This window comes from Hemibagrus wyckioides, linkage group LG22 (genome assembly GCF_019097595.1).
Source record: "Hemibagrus wyckioides isolate EC202008001 linkage group LG22, SWU_Hwy_1.0, whole genome shotgun sequence".
NCBI classification, from domain to species: Eukaryota; Metazoa; Chordata; class Actinopteri; order Siluriformes; family Bagridae; genus Hemibagrus; species Hemibagrus wyckioides.
The window spans coordinates 19,029,101-19,053,865 of record NC_080731.1 but is presented as its reverse complement, the minus strand read 5'-3'; the positions used below and the strand labels follow the sequence as shown (position 1 = coordinate 19,053,865).

Sequence of the window (24,765 nt, the reverse complement as noted above, 5' to 3'; positions counted from 1 at the left end):
CAAGGTTGGATGAGTGGATGGATGAATGAAGGATTGAATAGATTGATGCAAGGTTGGTTGGATGGATGGATGACTGAAAGAATAAATGAATGGATGCGCGGTTGGATGAATAAATGGGTGGATAAAGGAGTGAATAGATGGATGCAAGGTTAGATGGATGGATCAAGAAATGAATAGATGGATGCAAGGTTGGATGAATGGATGGATGGATGGATAAATGAATGAATAGATGGATGCAAGGTTGGATGAATGGATGGATGGATGGATAAATGAATGGATAGATGGATGCAAGGTTGGATGGATGGATGGATGGATGAAGGAATGGATAGATTGATGAAAGGTTAGAAGAATGGGTGGATGAATGAAGGAATGAATAGATGGATGCAAGGTTGGATGGATGGATGGATGGATGAAGGAATGAATAGATCAATGCAAGGTTGGATGAATGGATGGATGGATTAAGAAATGGATAGATGGATGCAAGGTTGGATGAATGGATGAAAGGATGGATGGATGGATGGATGAAGGAATGGATAGATGGATGCAAGGTTGGATGGATGGATGGATGGATGGATAAAAGGATGGATGGATGAAGGAATGGGTAGATGTATGCAAGTCTGGAAGGATGGATGAAAGGATGGATGCATTGTAGTGCTTGTAGCTGCTGATAATGATGTTGTGATGATTTCAGTAAGTATTATGAAAAGGAGGCGGTGCTCATGGACCCAGTGGACGGCCCCATCCTCGCCTCTCTGTTAGGTGTGTTTCTCCCCCTCCATCTCTCCATCTGTCTCTCCTTCCACCTCTCCGTCTGTGTCACTGTGAGATACACACTCGCTGTATGTCTCTCCCTCCTTCTCTCCATCTGCCCGTCTTTTCAATATCCCCTCTTCCTCCTTCTCTCTTTCATGTGTCTCTGTTCCTTCATCTCTCCATCTTACTCCTTCCTATTTATTTTTTCTCTCTACTGATCTCTCTCCCTCTCTTAATTCCCCCTTACATCATTCTTTCATCTCTTTCAGTCTGAAGCGTTTCCATCCATCTTCATCGTCTCTCTGCCTGTCCTTTGCTCATCATCCTTTTCACACTTGTCATTTTGTTTATCTCTTCTTCTCTGTTTCTGTCCATCTCTCTCAGTTACTTATGACATTCTGTCTGTCTTTCTCTCATCTGCCTCTCCATTTCTCTTTCTGTCACTCTGGCATTCATCTCTCACTCGTCTGTCTGTTTAATCTGTTTCACTCCCTCTCGCACTTTATCCCTATCATCTGTTTCACTCCCTCTCTCCCAGCTTGTTTTATCTATCTCTTTCTCTGTACCTTCTTCTCTTTTCCCATCACCTTTCATCTCTCTCATTTACCCTCTCTCTCTCTTTCCCTCTCTCTCTCTCTCTCTCTCTCTCAGTTGGTCCGTGTGCACTTGAGTACACTAAGATGAAGACGGCCGATCATTTCTGGACGGATCCCTCAGCAGACGAGTTGGTGCAGAGACACAGGATCCACAGTGCGCACTACAGGCAGGACTCGCCCACGAAGAGACCTGCGCTGTGTGTGAGTGACATTACACACACACACTCCGTCTAACACACTGCCTACACACTGGACACAAAACACACAACACACTGCACTGTACTCTACAGCACACGGTGTGTGTGTGAAGCTGTGAAAGAAGCTGGATACAATACCCCGAGTCAGTATTATAGTTGTTTTGTGTAGATTAAGTGGATCTACCTGGGAAGGAATTTTGACTTGTCATTTCTTGTTAGGGCACACACACACACACACACACACACACACACACACACACACTACCCAAATCAGATTGGAGCTCCTTCCACTCCTGCTTTATTTAAACAGAGCTGAAGGCATGTGGAGAAAAAAGGCAAACATTGGCTAATAATTAAATGGAGTACGGTGCTGAGTGACATGCTAGCAGCTGATAAGGTCACCGTCTGGCATAAAGCGACAGAATTCATCTCGTTCGTTTTTGCCTTAAGGTGTGGTCAGTATCATTAAACATTAAGATGCCTGTCCTCCTTCTGATTGTCAGCAGCAGCAAGAAACAAAGAGAGAGACATTCGAATGGAGATTTCCCAGAGAAGAGACAAAGCTTTAATGTTTCCACTGACCAACACTATGACAAATTGTCCTTCTGCTCCATCAACTACTTCCCATTTCCTGTTTGATGGAAGAACTGGGAGAAAAAAAAATCATATACCCATGGTTTTATTTTATCCTGTCAAAATGCAAAGAAAATGAGTTTGGAAGAAAGAAGCAGGACATTGTAAGTGAAAATATGGGGCTAGTTCAGTTTAGTTAGTCTGGTTTATATTTAACCAGCTGACTTTAATATTTAGCTACTGCAGTTTTTCATCAGAAAAATACAGAACAGGCCATGCCCATTAGAAACAAATGGGTCTCTCTCTCTCTCTCTCTTTCTCTCTCTCTCTCTCTCTCTAATGCTGAGTCATTCTGGACGAGAGTAAGATGTGATAAAAGATGTGACTGTGTGTGTGTGTGTGTGTGTGAGTGTGTGTGTTCTGACTGCAAACGTATTACAAAATGAATAATGGCTGAACTGGAGAAAGCTGTCGGAACACCCGTCATATTTATTGCTCTCATTCAGTGCTTTAATATTTACACCATAGGGCTGCTGAACGTTGGATTCTGATTGGTCAGAAGGTGTTGATTAATTTTCTCTAACAGCAGCTCTGACAGTAGTGCAGCTGTACATCACAGGTTATATTAACACTCTAGTGCTTATAAGTACTCGTTTCTATAGTAACAGCTCATACACAAGGACGTGTTTATGGAAGGAGTGTTCGGTGTCAGCACCTTGTAGTTGTCAGGTAAAGCTGCAAGTCACACTATACAGTATTTTTAAACCATGGGCACTGTGTGTGTGTGTGTGTGTGTGTAAAGATCCAGAAGAGACACTCCAGCAGCAGTATTGATGAGCGTCCTTCTCCGTCCCCCTCAGCAAGAGACTACGTGGAGTCTCTGCACCAGAACTCCAGAGCCACCCTTCTGTTTGGCAAGAACAACGTGCTCGTACAGCCGGTAACACACACACACACACATACACGATTGTTCATAGATCATGGATAACTAACCATCACTGACATCACAGCCGTGCTAAATTCTGGATTCTGATTGGTCCACAAAGGAATAAAATGCCTAGAGACGTGCTGTTATAGGAACTTCTGCAATCTTTCCTGCTGAAGAATTTTGGTGTTTGTTGACATGGCAGCCTGTTGCTGTTTATACAGAGAGACGACATGGAGGCGATCCCAGGATACCTGTCACTGCACCAGACGGCCGACACCATGGCGCTGAAGTGGACACCCAATCAGCTGATGAACGGCTCTGTGGGAGATCTGGAATACGAGAGGAGGTACAGCTCATCTCCATATGTGGATCAGGAGATCATATTAAATGTCAAACATGGTTTTATAGGAATGTGCACAGCTAAAATGCCCCAAAAAACACAGCAAAGCTATGCTAACCATTTCAGTGTTTGTTCACAGCAGCAACCGATCACATGAAATCAGGGTGAATATATCAGCACACATTAGAATTGCTAATAAAAAACTTCAGGTGAAGATCAGCACTTATTTTTCTTTTATTCATAAAAGCAGACTTAATTATAATTCCCCGTCATTCATCTTGTTTTTTCTTTTATGTTTATGAAAGCCGGTGTGTTTATATGCCTGAGGCTTGGGCTGAGAGATTAAACTCATTTCTCAAGGATGTCAAACCAGGTGGAGACCGAACACGTTCTCTCCTGCCAAAAAAAAATGTGGCATTTATTAAAACTTCTGTCATTTATAAACGTTTTCGCAGAGAGTAAGCAAGATGTAGCACTTCACATGATTTTATTTCTTCTCAGCTGTTATCTCTTTAGTTCTGTTGTCTCTGATGAGCTCATGCTGATAAGTAACACCATGAACATGCTAAACATTTAATCCTAATTGTCTAATTGTCTGATCCTAATTACTTCTCTCTGATGCTTAACAACATGGCCGATTATCTCACGCATGTGTGTGTGTGTGTTTTTGTGTTGCAGTGTGTATTGGGACTACGCCATGACCATACGCCTGGAGGAGATTGTGTATTTGCATTGTCATCAGCAGGGTACGTTGCACCGTACAGAGTTTCATTAGAGTGACTTGCTAGCGTTTCTAGCTCGAGGACGCTGTGGCATCTCCAAACCCAATTACTGTGCAGCGTATTGTATTAGAAAATTCAGATATGAAATAAACCGCAGCGTGGGTTTAATTAAACCCCCTGAGTCACACTTTTACATCCTCATTCATCACTGTACACGCACACACACACACTCACACACACTCACACAGACACACACACCCACACACACACACACACACACACACACACACACACACACAATGCCTGCAGGAAGAGGATGTGCAGAGCGCAATTTCTTTAGTGTGAGATTTAAGCATTAAAGCTGTGAATGGTCTCAAAATTTACTGAAAAAACACAAAACCTTAAATTCTCTGTTATAAAGCTGTGGGAAAACTTTAAATTACACATTTATCAAGGACCAGGAGAATAAAAAAACAAAGAGCTAGATCGTCTCATCAGCTTCAGAGTTTTTTTGGAGTTTATTTCATTAAGGCTGATTGAAGGGTCAGGTCTGAGATTAAATCTCACCCCATCAGCTCCTCTCTTCAACTGGAATGGATTTGCATTGGCTGTGGATGTTGATAGATACTGTGTGTGTGTGTATTTCAGTGGACAGCGGGGGCACCTTAGTTCTGGTAAACCAGGATGGCATTCAGAGGCCTCCTCTACGTTTCCCACAAGGAGGTCATCTCCTGCAGTTCCTGTCGTGTTTGGAGAACGGGTTGCTGCCTCACGGTCAGCTCGACCCGCCGCTGTGGTCCCAAAGAGACAAGGTAACGCCTTCCTCCTTTTATTTAGTTAAAAAGCGGCACCGCAGAAAAGCTTTCAGGAGTGCCAGTCTTGACAGTGCGGCATCTGTCTGTAGCTGGGAGTCCAGCCGAGTGTAACTGTCCCCGTTCTCTGTAGGAGGGATGATAATACTGTCTCACGCCGTCAACTAACGCAGATAGACACCGCTGGATTAATTAATGCCTCTGGCTCTTCATTCTTCATCACATTCATTACACTTTCAAGTGATGAGGCATTTTGTTGTGTGCTGCTGCAAGAAGATCCAGCTGAGATATGTGTGTGTGTGTGTGTGTGTGTGTGTGTGTTTCTTCCTCTAGGGTAAAGTCTTTCCTAAGCTGAAGAAGAGAGGAACTCAGGGATCAGTGGACTCAGATAAGGAGGAGGATGAAGCCACCGATTACGTCTTCCGCATTGTCTTCCCCAACAGCCAGAATGAGCTCGGTGTGTGGGTGTGTGTGTGCGTGTGTGTGTGTGTGTGTTTGGAATTAAGGAATATATATAATTTACATTCACTCTTGAAAAAACACTTGTTTATAGAAGCAGTAATGTATTAGAATAAGTGTATTATTATTAATCAGTGTAACCTGTGCTTGGGAGTTGTTGAGAGGTGATGTGTGATGTGTTTATGTTGATCTTGTGTATTCCAGCTAGCTCAGAACCAATGGAGCAGGGGGTAAACATGTGGCAGCCAACAGAGAGGAAGTCCTCATGTTCTCAGGCCAGTTTCTACGATGGAGCGTCACCCAACGGCTGCAAACATGAAAGGTACAGCTGAAGCTGGAGTATAGAATAACGGTTACGGCTCCTGTTGAGGGGTTGGGTTAGGGGTGGATTTAGTGTTAGGGTTTTTAAAGATAGGGTTATGGATTAAGGTTAGGGTTAGAATTACTCTGTCTACTGACTGAGACAGATCTGATGATTTGTGTAAATCAGGGGTCAAATTAATTTTAGGTAACAGGCCATGTCACACTTAGTCCTCAATGTCATGATACTTTAGTATCAACATCCGCTTTCACCACCAGCTGCCGAAAAATTGGTTTTCATCAGCAGTCCCAAAGAAAGATTTAACATCTGCATCAATGGTGTTTCAATTAAACAACGACTGCTGTTTGTTTAGCCCTCGACAACAGATCATTTATTTTATCCGATCGCATCTTGCCTTTGCAAATGCTTGTATTTTTTTTTTTGAGTGTGATACTGATGCTGAATGTTTAATCATACAGCACTGCTGCGGGCTTGGAACAAATTAAACACACCACTTCTCAATTTGTCTCAGACAAGACATATAAACAGGGCTGTTTATCCTGGAAAACTCAGTAATCTATGTCCAGCTTAGAAAGAGACATGGTTACAAGCATCAAATATCTAGCTTTGAATTTTTTACATTGCTGCGTTTATTGCTCGTTTCTGCCCTCTAGTGGACACATATATTTCTGTTCAGGAGCAGTCCACGTGAAGATGTTGATTTTATCACTGATCCCTGATGTGCCAGCTTGTCTAATAATGTGTGTTGATGATGTCATTTCTTCTGCAGAGCTCCTCTGAAGCTGCTGTGTGACAACATGAAGTATCAGATCATCTCCAGAGCGTTCTATGGCTGTATGTGTGAACCAACTGAGTATATTTTTTGTGTTTTATGCTGAAAAGCTTCAAGTGGCACACCAAGTGATGAATTTTGCCTGTTTTAGTTTTTATCATTCTGAAATACTTATTTAGCATTATTCACTCTAAATCCACTGAGCTGAAATGAACCTGTCTGTGATGCTAACACACATCTGTGTTGTTTAGGGTTGGCATATTGCCGTCACCTGTCCACTGTGCGCACACACCTCTCCGCTCTGGTCAATCACACCATCGTAATGCCCGATGTGCCGTGTGACGCGTCCGGAGGTCTCACTACACCAGTGTGGAACAAGTTCCTGCAGGACTGCAGTGTATGTACAAGCACACACTCTCATAAGCACACATGCTGTGTATACAAATTTCATATAAACAGATTAATAATAAAACACTGTTCTTTTTGTTACAGAAAAATAATTGGTGCAAATATTGATTTATTTCCTGTTTAGGAATGGCAATGTACCTTTTTTCCATTTAGAGTTGCATGGAATGTCCATAAAATCAGTCTTTTCAGTCATCAGTCATTTCCACGGACACTGGAGACTCCTTCTATAAACGTCTCCTTACAGAACAATAAACAGCATTAAAACAAATATTGAAATAGATCTGTGATCTGCAGCCGCACTTCTGTTATACAAATCGAATCCAGAACTCGAATCCAGTGCTGTGGTGTAATTTTTCCTCCAGCCTCTCAGACTTAGACACATGCTGACTCCCATGTGTTCACCTACACACACTCACTGACTCCTGCTTCCTTAACACATGCACATATTGACGAGGCCCGTGATCTCTACATTGTGAAACTGATCCCAGATCAGCATACGCAGTGTGGTTGGCTTGCCGATGCATATTTATCACCTCTGAGCACATCACCATGATTAGTCACACACACAATATGTGCAGAATGATTAATGCAGAGCCTCTGGGACTCCGAGTGCTGTCGCTAAACACCACATGTCATTTCAATGAGTGTTCCAAACAATGCAAATTTACAGCCATGGTGCAGATTGGGATTTCTTGTTTACCCATCCAAAGAACCTCTCTCTGTCTCTTTTTTTTCTCTCTCTCATATATATATATACGTAAATCTGTCGTGTCTGGTCATACTCACTGAGCTATAGACAGATATTACTGTGTGACCTTTTCTGTTCGGATCCAATGTGTTCCTGTGTAAAGGCGTATGATGAGCAGGAGCTGTGGCGGTTGGTGTATTTTGGAGGAATTGAACCCTCTCTACGTAAGGAGGTCTGGCCCTTCCTGCTGGGTCACTACCAGTTCGGGATGTCAGAGAATGAGAGGAAGGAGGTCAGTGTCTGGATCTGTGAGTCACGTCCTTGTGCTGCTGTCAGACAGGGATGGGGCTTAGCTCTTAGCTTATTTATACTATCTGGCCCTGCAGCTGCTAATGTAGATCATGTAAATGTTGATTAGCTTGAACAAATGGTCTGAATAAGGACAGCAATGAAATCTGTTACCCCTGAACTTCTTCTGTGACCCTCGACCCCTGCAGGTAGACGAGCAGATGCGAACGTGCTACGAGAAGACGATGAGCGAGTGGTTGGGTTGCGAGGCCATCGTGCGGCAGAAGGAAAAAGAGCAGCATGCTGTAGCCTTGGCTAAGTGCTCATCTATGGCCAGTATGGACAGCAACAGCGTTCCAAGCGCAGTGCACCGTGACTCGTCCATCAGCAACGAGGTACACAGTTTTGCCAACTGTAACACACAGAAACATCACGCCAGTGATTGGATTTATTTCCTGATATAAACCTGACACCTGGTGGCCACACACCGCCTTACCCTCTCTGCTGTGTATTACAAAATTCACCCATTTTTCTTTATTTGTTCCACATCATGCCTAGTGTTTTATTTCTCAATCTGTAGTCATCTCAGAGCTGCAGTTCAGAGAGGCAGAGAGCTCGTCTGCAGAGTGACTCCAGCAGCAGCACACAGGTAAATCATATAATATTCACCTGACTCACACAGAGGTAGCGCAAGGCTTCACTGGTCATTATAAAAAAATACAGCTTATAAAATATCACTTGATCCAGCGCATCCTTTTCATTTGTATGATCAAATACAGCATCAGAATGTTATGTATTTTGGCCTCCAATGACTTTCCATAATTTTTTCGAGTCACAGCCCAAAACATACATTTCTGCTTCACATATTGTGGTTACATCAAACCCTGAGACACTCAGATTTCAGTATTAAATCTTCAGTACACTCACATAACTCATCTGAACATCAGTATGTTGCACTAAAAGTATTGTGCATGTATTTTGCTACAGTATTACGTCTAAACAGGTATTCCCCCGTCCCCACACTGCCCCTGCTAGTTCTTCACTCCCCAAAGCCCCTTCCCCTGGAGTAGTTGGCTTCCCTTTGGCTTCTTCCTTCAGGTGTTCGAGTCCGTGGACGAGGTCGAACAGATTGATGCCGAGCCCAAAGTCAATGAAGTCAAACTCCTCTCCAAAGTCTCCAACGGCTCAGACTCGGGTCATCCCTCTTCCAGAAACATCTCTGTCGCCTCGGGGCTGTCGGACTCCCCCAGCACAGAAGACAGCGGCGTGCAGGAGATGAGCACCAAAACTTCCACCCTGGAGAATGTCATGCAGGATCACAGGAAGGAAGAAAACAAAAAAGAAAAGATGGAGAAAACTGTCATGGCATGTGCAGGAGGTAAGAGTGAGAAAGCAGAAATGGAAGTTATGGATACTGTGGAAGAACCTCAGGTGTCTGAGAAGAACAATGAGGTGGATGTAGGAGAACACTCTGAAGTTGGTGAAGGTTTTGAAGGTATTGTTCCTCAGGTGAATAAGGCCACCAAAGTAGAGGACAAAAAAAGAAGGACAGAGGTATTAGAGGAGGCAGAAGAACCTAAACAAGAGGAGAAGTCTGGATTACTGATATCTGTTTCAAAAGGAGAAAAAAGTGAAGAGTGTGTAGGTACAGGCTCTGAGACTGGATACCGTTCACCAGGTTTAAAGACTACATACAGTGAGATAATAAATACTTCTGCTTCTATAAAGACTGATGAATCCGTGAAAATCCAAACATCCAAAGCAGAGCCATCTGAGAAACAAACCGATTCAAGACCAAAGTCGAATGAGGCTCAGAGAGCAGCCGAGGCTCACAGTTCAAGTCTGGTTAAAGAGAAAGGTCAGGTGGAGGTGGTCAGGAAGAAGGTCATGATGCCAAGTGCTCCTGTGGTAAAGGAGATTGTGGTGCCTGTTGTGTTTGAAGCCTTCAGCACACGTGAAATGAGCAAAGAGACACCTGCCACTGACTCAGACGAGTCACCTTCAGCCATCGAGATGGAGGAGATCCCCGTGGCCCGCCTGGTGGGCGTTCAGGGAGCCAGTGAAGCGGAGACACTTTACCCTCAGTATGAGTCACATGCTGTGGCCAGTGAGAAGAGCACCACCACTTCAGTTTCCCCCACTGGAACAATTTACTCGGTACACGTCTTATTTATTGGTATAGATGTGTGAGACACCAAAATCTAAGATACTAAGATGCGTCCGTAATCGTCTAAAATGACATTTAAAATTGATTAGTTTATAGCAAAAATGATTAATTCTTAAATCTAACAGTCGTGCAGCTGCAAATCCCAGCTTTTTATTATTATTGTATATATAGTAACAGCTCTTTCACATAGACTTGTTTGATTAATGCTTTATGTAAACTTAAACTAATAATAAGCAGATAAACATGTTATATAGCATAGAAATCCGATGATATGATTCAGCTGTTACTTGTGCATGTGGCCTGCCTGGTGTTTGCAGCAGGAGCTCTTGGACTTGTACACTCTGAACCTGCATCGTATTGACAAGGACGTGCAAAGGTGTGACAGGAACTACTGGTACTTCACCCCCGCTAACCTGGAGAAACTCCGCAACGTCATGTGCAGGTTGGGTGCCTACATTTATTCCACAGTAAAATTCAAGTTTATTTGCAATCACAAAGCCAAGCAAGAGTTCCAGATTCAGTCAATCCTCAGCTTAGTCATGGTTTTGGTTCTGCTGATTTATTGAAATAATTGACGTTCACACTACGTCTACAGTTACATCTGGAAGCATCTAGAGATCGGCTACGTGCAGGGGATGTGTGACCTTCTGGCTCCTCTGCTGGTCATTCTCGATGACGGTGAGTGTGTATGATTTTTAAAATGTTTTTTTTGGGGGGGGGGGGGGGGGGGGGGGGTCGTGTCATAACTTTTCATGTTATTATCTGTTATTCAGAGGCTCTGGCCTATAGCTGTTTCACCCAACTGATGAAGAGAATGAATCAGAACTTTCCTCACGGCGGTGCCATGGACACTCACTTCGCCAACATGAGATCCCTCATCCAGGTGAAACTGTGATTACAGAAACAACATTTAGCTTTTATTTTGTGTTATCTTACATTTTTTATATGAAGCTATCCATCTCTGCAGATCCTGGACTCAGAGCTCTTTGAGCTGATGCATCAGAACGGTGACTACACCCACTTCTACTTCTGCTACCGCTGGTTCCTTCTAGACTTTAAACGAGGTAACGGAAAATGCAGCAAATCCTAATGCAAGTATGAGAGCACGGCTGCAGTGTCGAAGGTTGAACAAAACCCTAATAACCAACAGCTAGTGATGGGTTTTTTATGTCAGCAAGATGTGGGAGCAGTGGCCTCATGAGTCATCTTTTGGGGGTTTAACAAGGAGATGAGTAATTTACTGCTTTCTATAATAAGACTGAATTGAGTTTTGGACCATATACAAAAACAGTAAACAGAAATATGATTAAACAGTGGTTTCAAAGTAATTAAAATAAAAATAATGGAACAGCTCCCCCTGGTGGTGATTATTTCATATCCCGGGAAAATTCCACTTGCTTTCTACAGGAGTCGCTAGAAACAAAGAAAACAAATGGATGACGTTATTATGGCATGAGAGCAGATACAGACCTTATTATAGATACAAACTGTTATATGTTAAACTTTGTGGATCTGACTCTTTGGTGTGTTGTTTTGCTTCGTCAGAGTTGGTGTATGAAGACGTGTTTGCAGTGTGGGAGAGCATTTGGGCAGCTAAGCACGTCTCCTCTAGCCAGTTTGTCCTGTTTATTGCCCTAGCCCTTGTCGAGATCTACAGAGACATCATCCTAGAGAACAACATGGACTTCACTGACATCATCAAATTTTTCAATGGTAACACAGTAAACCATGACTATCAAATCCATTGGAACTTTCTAAACCCAGTGGTGCATTTTTAAAGTCTTTTACTTTGATTTTGTTTCTAGAAATGGCCGAGCATCATAACGTGAAGCAAATCATGGAACTGGCTCGAGAGCTTGTTTGCAAAGTGCAGATGCTCATCGAAAACAAGTAATGCTGAGACAACTGTCAACCGCCCTCAACTGTCTCCATGCCAAAATGTGCCATTAGTGTTTGCTGACAGGAAACGGCCAAGAAAACCTCCTGGGTCCAAGTCATTTAGCTCTCGAATAACCGTAGTTATGTTTATAAGCTGATGCTGCTACTAAATTCGTTCATCTTTAGCAAACACTTTATCCTGGTCAGGGTGAAAAGATCCGGAGTCTGTCCCAGAAATGCTGGGCACACACCCCAGGCACCATACACACACTAGGGGGCAATTTAGCACAGTCTGTGCACATACCGGCATGTCTTCAGAGATAGGAGGAACCCAGAGAACCCAAAGGAAAGCCATGTGAACACATGCGAAACTCCACACACACACACAGAGCTCAGGATCAAACCCGGAGACCCTGAAGCTGTGAGGCAGCAATGTAACCCACTGCGCCACTGGTGTCTTTTACATTCCAGTGTATGAATCTAATAGAAGTGAGAGGTAATTCATGTCGAAAGCTATCTAAGACCTCAGTGACACTCCACGTATCACACATTCCAAATTTCTCTGCCTCTTCGGGTCAGTTTCCTTACACAGCTGCACGTCTGGTTACCACCTTGTGTGTATCTTCAGTAACATGGCATTATATTGATATTTACCTAAGTTGCTGCTTTGTCAAGGTGCGACTTTAACGCCCTCTCAACACTGTGTTACAGAGACGTGTTCTCATTCAGATCTCCTTCCAACCTTTACCTTCAGTAGTGATGAGATCTAGTGCTGAATTTTATTACATGCAGGTCTGTGTGCACTGTTGTGAACCATCTTTCAGAAACTTGAACACACCGCAGCAGATATTTCAGTGTGTCAATGCGAGGCATCAGCTATCATCAGTGCCTTGCACAAGTGTTTACACTATGAACCTTTCCACATTTTTTTAGTGTTACAACTTGGTACTGAAATGGACTTCATTGGGGATAAAAGTCATGACGCAACACAAAATCGAAATGAAGTCTTAAAGGGCTGCAAAATCAATACTGTTGTCACCCCTGTTCGTGTGAACCCTGAAACTTACCACCTTGTTAGTTGAAGGAAGTCGATTTGCGTGTGGATCCAGTGTCATGTGACTTCACTGTAAATACAAAAGAACCTTGAAGAGTTTATTAGAGAACATATCTAAAGAAAAAGCATCATTAGTAATCAAAACATCCTGTGGAGAGAGATTAAATGAAGCCCTCCAATTCTTCAGATAATCAACAAGAGCATGGTGCTACCACAACCATGTTTCACTGTTCCTCAGTCTTCTCATATTTATTATTGCTAAACTGTATTGATTATTTCTGTGTTATTTATTTTGTGTTGCTTCATGACATATAATCCCCATTAAATCCAGTCCAGTTTAAGGTTTTAACATTACAACATGTGTGTGAATACTTACGCAAGGCTCCGCATGTGCACTATCATGGGTTTCACTTTACTGTAACTGTAACAGAAAAAAGAGAAGAAAACAGCTTATTTGTGCATAAGGACAAATCTATATTCTATATATATATATATTATATAGAGAGATATTAATATATATTATGAACCATGATGTTAGAGATTGTGTTTTTTGTTCTGAATGGAAATATATATTAAAGCAGAGAAACTTCAGCAGTCCTCTTATTTATTTTTGCATTCTGGAGTAACTTACCGTTTACAGTGTGGCCTTAACTGTGTTTCTGCTAGTCTGTATGCTCCATTGGTGCTGTTTGAGTCCAAGTTTAGGGCAACAATTTCACATCTGCCCTCTGCCTTTTATCAGTTCAGGACCTGGATCACAAAGGAACGCCTGTCAGGGTCAGAGTTTCAAAAGTCCGTATCCATTATGCTGCGAGTATTGTCCAGATATTGGACTTGTGACAAACTACCAAAGTATTTTTAGTGATATTGTTGCTCACTGTGCAGCAGAATTACCTAAACGAAATGTTTAGTCATCTTCACCAGACAAAATCCTTCAGACAGATGAGCAGGAATCTGTTGCAGTTAATGCAGGGCGAGTTGTTCCATGACCTGAACAGAATCCAAACTAAAATTTGATCCATTCTTCTGACCAGTGCAGTATGTCCAGTGTACTTCATCAACCGTTCTTTGAAGCAATGCGTTCGCCTGAAGATTCTGCTCCTCTATGAACTTGCCACTTTGTCATGTTGCTTTGGATATCAGTGGAAAATTTGTGCAAGCTAGCTAGCTCGATGATAGCGACGAAAAAAAAACTGTATTATTTGTACGTCTTGCTTTGAGCTGTTTATTTATTTGTTTCTATCTTTTAATGCATTCAGTTTTGTCTTGGCTTTTGTATGTAACACTCGCACTTGTACAATTGTGGTTTATGATTAAACAATATATCTGCCTCTACATATTGGAATGGTGTTATTATTATAATGACGAGGGAAATCACACACATTTATGGGATGTTGGGTTACTGTTTACGTTCCACAGTCAGAACTAAGAAAACATTTTGACTAAGAAAACAGTGCGTGACAGGAGCTGCTGCTGTTAGTGAGTGTGTGATTATAGTGAGTGTGTGATTATAGCGAGTGTGTGATTATAGCGAGTGTGTGATTATAACGAGTGTGTGATTTTAGCGAGTGTGTGATTATAGCGAGTGTGTGATTATAGTGAGTGTGTGATTATAGTGACTGGGGGATTATAGTGACTGGGGGATTATAGTGACTGGGGGATTATAGTGACTGGGGGATTATAGCGAGTGTGTGATTATAGCGAGTGTGTGATTATAGCGAGTGTGTGATTATAGTGACTGGGGGATTATAGCGAGTGTGTGATTATAGTGACTGGGGGATTATAGTGACTGGGGGATTATAGCGAGTGTGTGATTATAGCGAGTGTGTGATTATAGTGAGTGTGAGATTATAGTGAGTGTGTGATTACAGTGAGTGTGTGATTATAGTGACTGGGGGATTATAGCGAGTGTGTGATTATAGCGAGTGTGTGATTATAGCGAGTGTGTGATTATAGCGAGTGTGTGATTATAGGGAGTGTGTGATTATAACGAGTGTGTGATTTTAGCGAGTGTGTGATTATAGCGAGTGTGTGATTACAGTGAGTGTGTGATTATAGTGACTGGGGGATTATAGTGAGTGTGTGATTACAGTGAGTGTGTGATTATAGCGAGTGTGTGATTACAGTGAGTGTGTGATTATAGTGTCTGGGGGATTATAGTGAGTGTGTGATTATAGTGACTGGGGGATTATAGTGACTGGGGGATTATAGTGACTGGGGGATTATAGTGACTGGGGGATTATAGCGAGTGTGTGATTATAGCGAGTGTGTGATTATAGCGAGTGTGTGATTATAGTGAGTGTGTGATTATAGTGAGTGTGTGATTACAGTGAGTGTGTGATTATAGTGACTGGGGGATTATAGTGAGTGTGTGATTATAGTGAGTGTGTGATTACAGTGAGTGTGTGATTATAGTGACTGGGGGATTATAGCGAGTGTGTGATTATAGCGAGTGTGTGATTATAGCGAGTGTGTGATTATAGGGAGTGTGTGATTATAGTGACTGGGGGATTATAGCGAGTGTGTGATTATAGCGAGTGTGTGATTATAGCGAGTGTGTGATTACAGTGAGTGTGTGATTACAGTGAGTGTGTGATTACAGTGAGTGTGTGATTATAGCGAGTGTGTGATTATAGTGAATGGGGGATTATAGTGAGTGTGTGATTATAGTGAGTGTGATTATAGTGAGTGTGTGATTATAGTGACTGGGGGATTATAGTGAGTGTGTGATTATAGCGAGTGTGTGATTACAGTGAGTGTGTGATTATAGCGAGTGTGTGATTATAGTGACTGGGGGATTATAGTGAGTGTGTGATTATAGCGAGTGTGTGATTATAGTGAGTGTGTGATTATAGCGAGTGTGTGATTATAGCGAGTGTGTGATTATAGCGAGTGTGTGATTATAGCGAGTGTGTGATTATAGCGAGTGTGTGATTATAACGAGTGTGTGATTTTAGCGAGTGTGTGATTATAGCGAGTGTGTGATTATAGTGAGTGTGTGATTATAGTGACTGGGGGATTATAGTGACTGGGGGATTATAGCGAGTGTGTGATTATAGCGAGTGTGTGATTATAGCGAGTGTGTGATTATAGTGAGTGTGTGATTATAGCGAGTGTGTGATTATAGTGACTGGGGGATTATAGTGACTGGGGGATTATAGCGAGTGTGTGATTATAGCGAGTGTGTGATTATAGTGAGTGTGTGATTATAGTGAGTGTGTGATTACAGTGAGTGTGTGATTATAGTGACTGGGGGATTATAGCGAGTGTGTGATTATAGCGAGTGTGTGATTATAGTGAGTGTGTGATTATAGCGAGTGTGTGATTATAGCAAGTGTGTGATTATAGCGAGTGTGTGATTATAGCAAGTGTGTGATTATAGCGAGTGTGTGATTATAGCGTGTGTGATTATAGCAAGTGTGTGATTATAGCAAGTGTGTGATTATAGTGAGTGTGTGATTATAGTGAGTGTGTGATTATAGTGACTGGGGGATTACAGTGAGTGTGTGATTACAGTGAGTGTGTGATTATAGTGACTGGGGGATTATAGTGAGTGTGTGATTATAGTGAGTGTGTGATTATAGTGACTGGGGGATTATAGTGACTGGGTGATTATAGTGAGTGTATGATTATAGTGAGTGTGTGATTATAGTGACTGGGGGATTATAGTGACTGGGGGATTATAGCGAGTGTGTGATTATAGTGAGTGTGTGATTATAGTGAGTGTGTGATTATAGTGACTGGGGGATTATAGCGAGTGTGTGATTATAGCGAGTGTGTGATTATAGTGAGTGTGTGATTATAGTGAGTGTGTGATTATAGTGAGTGTGTGATTATAGTGAGTGTGTGATTATAGCGAGTGTGTGATTATAGTGAGTGTGTGATTACAGTGAGTGTGTGATTATAGCGAGTGTGTGATTACAGTGAGTGTGTGATTATAGTGACTGGGGGATTATAGTGAGTGTGTGATTATAGTGACTGGGGGATTATAGTGACTGGGTGATTATAGTGAGTGTGTGATTATAGTGAGTGTGTGATTATAGCGAGTGTGTGATTATAGCGAGTGTGTGATTATAGCGAGTGTGTGATTATAGTGACTGGGGGATTATAGTGACTGGGTGATTATAGTGAGTGTGTGATTACAGTGAGTGTGTGATTATAGCGAGTGTGTGATTACAGTGAGTGTGTGATTATAGCGAGTGTGTGATTATAGTGACTGGGGGATTACAGTGAGTGTGTGATTATAGTGACTGGGGGATTATAGTGAGTGTGTGATTATAGCGAGTGTGTGATTATAGCAAGTGTGTGATTATAGCGAGTGTGTGATTATAGCGAGTGTGTGATTATAGCAAGTGTGTGATTATAGCGAGTGTGTGATTATAGCGTGTGTGATTATAGCAAGTGTGTGATTATAGCAAGTGTGTGATTATAGCAAGTGTGTGATTATAGTGAGTGTGTGATTATAGTGAGTGTGTGATTATAGTGACTGGGGGATTACAGTGAGTGTGTGATTACAGTGAGTGTGTGATTATAGTGACTGGGGGATTATAGTGAGTGTGTGATTATAGTGAGTGTGTGATTATAGTGAGTGTGTGATTATAGTGAGTGTGTGATTATAGTGACTGGGGGATTATAGTGACTGGGTGATTATAGTGAGTGTATGATTATAGTGAGTGTGTGATTATAGTGACTGGGGGATTATAGTGACTGGGGGATTATAGCGAGTGTGTGATTATAGTGAGTGTGTGATTATAGTGAGTGTGTGATTATAGTGACTGGGGGATTATAGTGACTGGGGGATTATAGCGAGTGTGTGATTATAGTGAGTGTGTGATTATAGTGAGTGTGTGATTATAGTGACTGGGGGATTATAGTGAGTGTGTGATTATAGCGAGTGTGTGATTACAGTGAGTGTGTGATTATAGTGTCTGGGGGATTATAGTGAGTGTGTGATTATAGCGAGTGTGTGATTATAGCAAGTGTGTGATTATAGCGAGTGTGTGATTATAGCGAGTGTGTGATTATAGCAAGTGTGTGATTATAGCAAGTGTGTGATTATAGCGAGTGTGTGATTATAGCGAGTGTGTGATTATAGCAAGTGTGTGATTATAGCAAGTGTGTGATTATAGTGAGTGTGTGATTACAGTGAGTGTGTGATTATAGTGAGTGTGTGATTATAGTGAGTGTGTGATTATAGTGAGTGTGTGATTATAGTGAGTGTGTGATTATAGCGAGTGTGTGATTATAGTGACTGGGGGATTATAGTGAGTGTGTGATTATAGCGAGTGTGTGATTACAGTGAGTGTGTGATTATAGCGAGTGGGTAATTATAGTGACTGGGGGATTATAGTGAGTGTGTGATTATAGCGAGTGTGTAATTATAGTGACTGGGGGATTATAGTGAGTGTGTGATTACAGTGAGTGTGTGATTATAGTGACTGGGGGATTATAGTGAGTGTGTGATTATAGTGACTGGGGGATTATAGTGAGTGTGTGATTATAGTGAGTGTGTGATTACAGTGAGTGTGTGATTATAGTGACTGGGGGATTATAGTGAGTGTGTGATTATAGTGAGTGTGTGATTATAGTGAGTGTGTGATTATAGTGACTGGGGGATTATAGTGACTGGGTGATTATAGTGAGTGTGTGATTATAGTGACTGGGGGATTATAGCGAGTGTGTGATTATAGCGAGTGTGTGATTATAGCGAGTGTGTGATTACAGTGAGTGTGTGATTATAGTGACTGAGGGATTATAGTGAGTGTGTGATTATAGTGACTGGGGGATTATAGTGACTGGGGGATTATAGTGAGTGTGTGATTACGTTGAGTGTGTGATTATAGTGAGTGTGTGATTATAGCGAGTGTGTGATTACAGTGAGTGTGTGATTATAGTGAGTGTGTGATTGTAGTGACTGGGGGATTATAGCGAGTGTGTGATTATAGCGAGTGTGTGATTACAGTGAGTGTGTGATTATAGTGAGTGTGTGATTATAGTGACTGGGAGATTATAGCGAGTGTGTGATTATAGCAAGTGTGTGATTATAGCGAGTGTGTGATTATAGCGAGTGTGTGATTATAGTGAGTGTGTGATTACAGTGAGTGTGTGATTATAGTGAGTGTGTGATTATAGTGACTGGGGGATTATAGCGAGTGTGTGATTATAGCGAGTGTGTGATTATAGCGAGTGTGTGATTACAGTGAGTGTGTGATTATAGTGACTGAGGGATTATAGTGAGTGTGTGATTATAGTGACTGGGGGATTATAGTGACTGGGGGATTATAGTGAGTGTGTGATTACGTTGAGTGTGTGATTATAGTGAGTGTGTGATTATAGCGAGTGTGTGATTACAGTGAGTGTGTGATTATAGTGAGTGTGTGATTATAGTGAGTGTGTGATTACAGTGAGTGTGTGATTATAGTGACTGGGGGATTATAGCGAGTGTGTGATTATAGCGAGTGTGTGATTATAGTGAGTGTGTGATTACAGTGAGTGTGTGATTATAGTGAGTGTGTGATTATAGTGACTGGGGGATTATAGCGAGTGTGTGATTATAGCGAGTGTGTGATTATAGCGAGTGTGTGATTACAGTGAGTGTGTGATTATAGTGACTGGGGGATTATAGTGAGTGTGTGATTATAGCGAGTGTGTGATTACAGTGAGTGTGTGATTATAGTGACTGGGGGATTATAGTGAGTGTGTGATTACAGTGAGTGTGTGATTATAGCGAGTGTGTGATTATAGTGAGTGTGTGATTACAGTGAGTGTGTGATTATAGTGAGTGTGTGATTATAGTGAGTGTGTGATTATAGTGAGTGTGTGATTATAGTGACTGGGGGATTATAGTGAGTGTGTGATTATAGCGAGTGTGTGATTATAGTGACTGGGGGATTATAGTGAGTGTGTGATTACAGTGAGTGTGTGATTATAGTGAGTGTGTGATTATAGCGAGTGTGTGATTATAGTGACTGGGGGATTATAGTGAGTGTGTGATTACAGTGAGTGTGTGATTATAGTGAGTGTGTGATTATAGTGAGTGTGTGATTACAGTGAGTGTGTGATTATAGTGACTGGGGGATTATAGTGAGTGTGTGATTATAGCAAGTGTGTGATTATAGTGACTGGGGGATTATAGTGACTGGGGGATTAAAGTGAGTGTGTGATTATAGCGAGTGTGTGATTATAGTGACTGGGGATTATAGTGAGTGTGTGATTATAGCGAGTGTGTGATTATAGCAAGTGTGTGATTATAGCGAGTGTGTGATTATAGTAAGTGTGTGATTATAGCGAGTGTGTGATTATAGTGAGTGTGTGATTATAGCGAGTGTGTGATTATAGCGAGTGTGTGATTATAGTAAGTGTGTGATTATAGTGAGTGTGTGATTATAGTGAGTGTGTGATTATAGTGACTGGGGGATTATAGTGAGTGTGTGATTATAGCGAGTGTGTGATTATAGCAAGTGTGTGATTATAGCGAGTGTGTGATTATAGCAAGTGTGTGATTATAGCGAGTGTGTGATTATAGCGAGTGTGTGATTATAGTGACTGGGGGATTATAGTGAGTGTGTGATTATAGTGAGTGTGTGATTATAGCAAGTGTGTGATTATAGCAAGTGTGTGATTATAGTGAGTGTGTGATTATAGTGACTGGGGGATTATAGCGAGTGTGTGATTATAGCGAGTGTGTGATTATAGCGAGTGTGTGATTATAGTGACTGGGGGATTATAGCGAGTGTGTGATTATAGCGAGTGTGTGATTATAGCGAGTGTGTGATTATAGTGAGTGTGTGATTATAGCGAGTGTGTGATTATAGTGAGTGTGTGATTATAGTGAGTGTGTGATTATAGTGACTGGGGGATTATAGTGAGTGTGTGATTATAGTGAGTGTGTGATTATAGTGAGTCTGTGATTATAGTGACTGTGATTATAGTGAGTGTGTGATTATAGTGAGTGTGTGATTATAGTGACTGGGGGATTATAGTGAGTGTGTGATTATAGCGAGTGTGTGATTATAGTGAGTGTGTGATTATAGTGACTGGGGGATTATAGTGAGTGTGTGATTATAGCGAGTGTGTGATTATAGCGAGTGTGTGATTATAGTGAGTGTGTGATTATAGTGAGTGTGTGATTATAGTGAGTGTGTGATTATAGTGACTGTGATTATAGCGAGTGTGTGATTATAGCGAGTGTGTGATTATAGCGAGTGTGTGATTATAGTGAGTGTGTGATTATAGTGAGTGTGTGATTATAGTGAGTGTGATTATAGCGAGTGTGTGATTATAGCGAGTGTGTGATTATAGCGAGTGTGTGATTATAGTGAGTGTGTGATTATAGTGAGTGTGATTATAGTGAGTGTGTGATTATAGTGAGTGTGTGATTATAGCGAGTGTGTGATTATAGCGAGTGTGTGATTATAGCGAGTGTGTGATTATAGTGAGTGTGTGATTACAGTGAGTGTGTGATTACAGTGAGTGTGTGATTATAGCGAGTGTGTGATTACAGTGAGTGTGTGATTATAGCGAGTGTGTAATTATAGTGACTGGGGGATTATAGTGAGTGTGTGATTACAGTGAGTGTGTGATTATAGTGACTGGGGGATTATAGTGAGTGTGTGATTATAGCGAGTGTGTGATTACAGTGAGTGTGTGATTATAGTGTCTGGGGGATTATAGTGAGTGTGTGATTATAGCGAGTGTGTGATTACAGTGAGTGTGTGATTATAGTGTCTGGGGGATTATAGTGAGTGTGTGGTTATAGCGAGTGTGTGATTATAGCGAGTGTGTGATTACAGTGAGTGTGTGATTATAGTGTCTGGGGGATTATAGTGAGTGTGTGGTTATAGCGAGTGTGTGATTATAGCGAGTGTGTGATTACAGTGAGTGTGTGATTATAGCGAGTGTGTGATTATAGCGAGTGTGTGATTATAGGGAGTGTGTGATTATAGTGACTGGGGGATTATAGTGATTGTGTGATTATAGTGAGTGTGTGATTATAGCGAGTGTGTGATTATAGTGAGTGTGTGATTATAGTGAGTGTGATTATAGTGATTGTGTGATTATAGTGAGTGTGTGATTATAGCGAGTGTGTGATTATAGTGAGTGTGTGATTATAGCGAGTGTGTGATTATAGTGAGTGTGTGATTATAGCGAGTGTGTGATTATAGTGAGTGTGTGATTATAGTGAGTGTGTGATTATAGCGAGTGTGTGATTATAGTGAGTGTGTGATTATAGTAAGTGTGTGATTATAGCGAGTGTGTGATTATAGTGAGTGTGTGATTATAGCTAGTGTGTGATTATAGCGAGTGTGTGATTATAGTAAGTGTGTGATTATAGTGAGTGTGTGATTATAGTGAGTGTGTGATTACAGTGAGTGTGTGATTATAGTAAGTGTGTGATTATAGCGAGTGTGTGATTATAGTGAGTGTGTGATTATAGTAAGTGTGTGATTATAGTGAGTGTGTGATTATAGTGAGTGTGTGATTATAGCGAGTGTGTGATTATAGCGAGTGTGTGATTATAGCGAGTGTGTGATTATAGTGAGTGTGTGATTATAGCGAGTGTGTGATTATAGTGAGTGTGTGATTATAGCGAGTGTGTGATTATAGCGAGTGTGTGATTATAGTGAGTGTGTGATTATAGCGAGTGTGTGATTATAGTGAGTGTGTGATTATAGTAAGTGTGTGATTATAGCGAGTGTGTGATTATAGTGAGTGTGTGATTATAGCGAGTGTGTGATTATAGCGAGTGTGTGATTATAGTAAGTGTGTGATTATAGTGAGTGTGTGATTATAGTGAGTGTGTGATTATAGTGACTGGGGGATTATAGTGAGTGTGTGATTATAGCGAGTGTGTGATTATAGCAAGTGTGTGATTATAGTGAGTGTGTGGTTATAGCGAGTGTGTGATTATAGCGAGTGTGTGATTACAGTGAGTGTGTGATTATAGTGTCTGGGGGATTATAGTGAGTGTGTGATTATAGCGAGTGTGTGATTATAGCAAGTGTGTGATTATAGCAAGTGTGTGATTATAGCGAGTGTGTGATTATAGTGAGTGTGTGATTATAGTGAGTGTGTGATTATAGCGAGTGTGTGATTATAGTGACTGGGGGATTATAGTGAGTGTGTGATTATAGTGAGTGTGTGATTATAGTGAGTGTGTGATTATAGTGAGTGTGTGATTATAGCGAGTGTGTGATTATAGTGAGTGTGTGATTATAGTGAGTGTGTGATTATAGTGACTGGGGGATTATAGTGAGTGTGTGATTATAGTGAGTGTGTGATTATAGTGAGTGTGTGATTATAGTGAGTGTGTGATTATAGTGAGTGTGATTATAGTGATTGTGTGATTATAGTGAGTGTGTGATTATAGCGAGTGTGTGATTATAGTGAGTGTGTGATTATAGTGAGTGTGATTATAGTGATTGTGTGATTATAGTGAGTGTGTGATTATAGCGAGTGTGTGATTATAGTGAGTGTGTGATTATAGCGAGTGTGTGATTATAGTGAGTGTGTGATTATAGCGAGTGTGTGATTATAGTGAGTGTGTGATTATAGCGAGTGTGTGATTATAGTGAGTGTGTGATTATAGTGAGTGTGTGATTATAGTGACTGGGGGATTATAGTGAGTGTGTGATTATAGTGAGTGTGTGATTATAGTGACTGTGATTATAGTGAGTGTGTGATTATAGTGAGTGTGTGATTATAGTGACTGGGGGATTATAGTGAGTGTGTGATTATAGCGAGTGTGTGATTATAGTGAGTGTGTGATTATAGTGACTGGGGGATTATAGTGAGTGTGTGATTATAGCGAGTGTGTGATTATAGCGAGTGTGTGATTATAGTGAGTGTGTGATTATAGTGAGTGTGTGATTATAGTGAGTGTGATTATAGTGAGTGTGTGATTATAGTGACTGTGATTATAGCGAGTGTGTGATTATAGCGAGTGTGTGATTATAGCGAGTGTGTGATTATAGTGAGTGTGTGATTATAGTGAGTGTGTGATTATAGTGAGTGTGATTATAGTGATTGTGTGATTATAGTGAGTGTGTGATTATAGCGAGTGTGTGATTATAGTGAGTGTGTGATTATAGTGAGTGTGATTATAGTGAGTGTGTGATTATAGCGAGTGTGTGATTATAGCGAGTGTGTGATTATAGCGAGTGTGTGATTATAGTGAGTGTGTGATTATAGCTAGTGTGTGATTATAGCGAGTGTGTGATTATAGTAAGTGTGTGATTATAGTGAGTGTGTGATTATAGTGAGTGTGTGATTATAGTGAGTGTGTGATTATAGTAAGTGTGTGATTATAGTGAGTGTGTGATTATAGTGAGTGTGTGATTATAGTGAGTGTGTGATTATAGTGAGTGTGTGATTATAGTGAGTGTGTGATTATAGTAAGTGTGTGATTATAGTGAGTGTGTGATTATAGTGAGTGTGTGATTATAGTGAGTGTGTGATTATAGTGAGTGTGTGATTATAGTAAGTGTGTGATTATAGCGAGTGTGTGATTATAGTGAGTGTGTGATTATAGTAAGTGTGTGATTATAGTGAGTGTGTGATTATAGCGAGTGTGTGATTATAGCGAGTGTGTGATTATAGCGAGTGTGTGATTATAGTGAGTGTGTGATTATAGCGAGTGTGTGATTATAGTGAGTGTGTGATTATAGCGAGTGTGTGATTATAGTGAGTGTGTGATTATAGTGAGTGTGTGATTATAGCGAGTGTGTGATTATAGTGAGTGTGTGATTATAGTAAGTGTGTGATTATAGCGAGTGTGTGATTATAGTGAGTGTGTGATTATAGCGAGTG

General features: G+C 41.2%; 1 protein-coding gene across 5 annotated transcripts in view; it reads left to right on the top strand.

Moving 5' to 3' along the window:
• Positions 1-14,283, top strand: part of sgsm1a (small G protein signaling modulator 1a) — a 26,221-nt gene extending 11,938 nt beyond the window's left edge. For 3 of the 5 annotated variants that reach the window (XM_058374581.1, XM_058374578.1, XM_058374579.1), the window contains 20 exons: positions 692-759; positions 1,405-1,550; positions 2,922-3,059; positions 3,269-3,393; positions 4,066-4,133; positions 4,758-4,921; positions 5,255-5,378; positions 5,585-5,702; positions 6,472-6,536; positions 6,726-6,871; positions 7,734-7,862; positions 8,068-8,253; positions 8,439-8,507; positions 8,894-10,015; positions 10,343-10,467; positions 10,621-10,703; positions 10,799-10,908; positions 10,993-11,089; positions 11,571-11,738; positions 11,831-14,283. In XM_058374581.1, coding sequence (XP_058230564.1) covers positions 692-759; positions 1,405-1,550; positions 2,922-3,059; positions 3,269-3,393; positions 4,066-4,133; positions 4,758-4,921; positions 5,255-5,378; positions 5,585-5,702; positions 6,472-6,536; positions 6,726-6,871; positions 7,734-7,862; positions 8,068-8,253; positions 8,439-8,507; positions 8,894-10,015; positions 10,343-10,467; positions 10,621-10,703; positions 10,799-10,908; positions 10,993-11,089; positions 11,571-11,738; positions 11,831-11,919 — 3,340 coding nt within the window. In that variant the 3' untranslated portion in view covers positions 11,920-14,283. The remainder of the gene's footprint in view (positions 1-691; positions 760-1,404; positions 1,551-2,921; positions 3,060-3,268; positions 3,394-4,065; positions 4,134-4,757; positions 4,922-5,254; positions 5,379-5,584; positions 5,703-6,471; positions 6,537-6,725; positions 6,872-7,733; positions 7,863-8,067; positions 8,254-8,438; positions 8,508-8,893; positions 10,016-10,342; positions 10,468-10,620; positions 10,704-10,798; positions 10,909-10,992; positions 11,090-11,570; positions 11,739-11,830) is intronic. The other 2 variants (XM_058374580.1, XM_058374582.1) reach the window with 2 other exon arrangements.
• Positions 14,284-24,765: the final 10,482 nt, after the last annotated feature.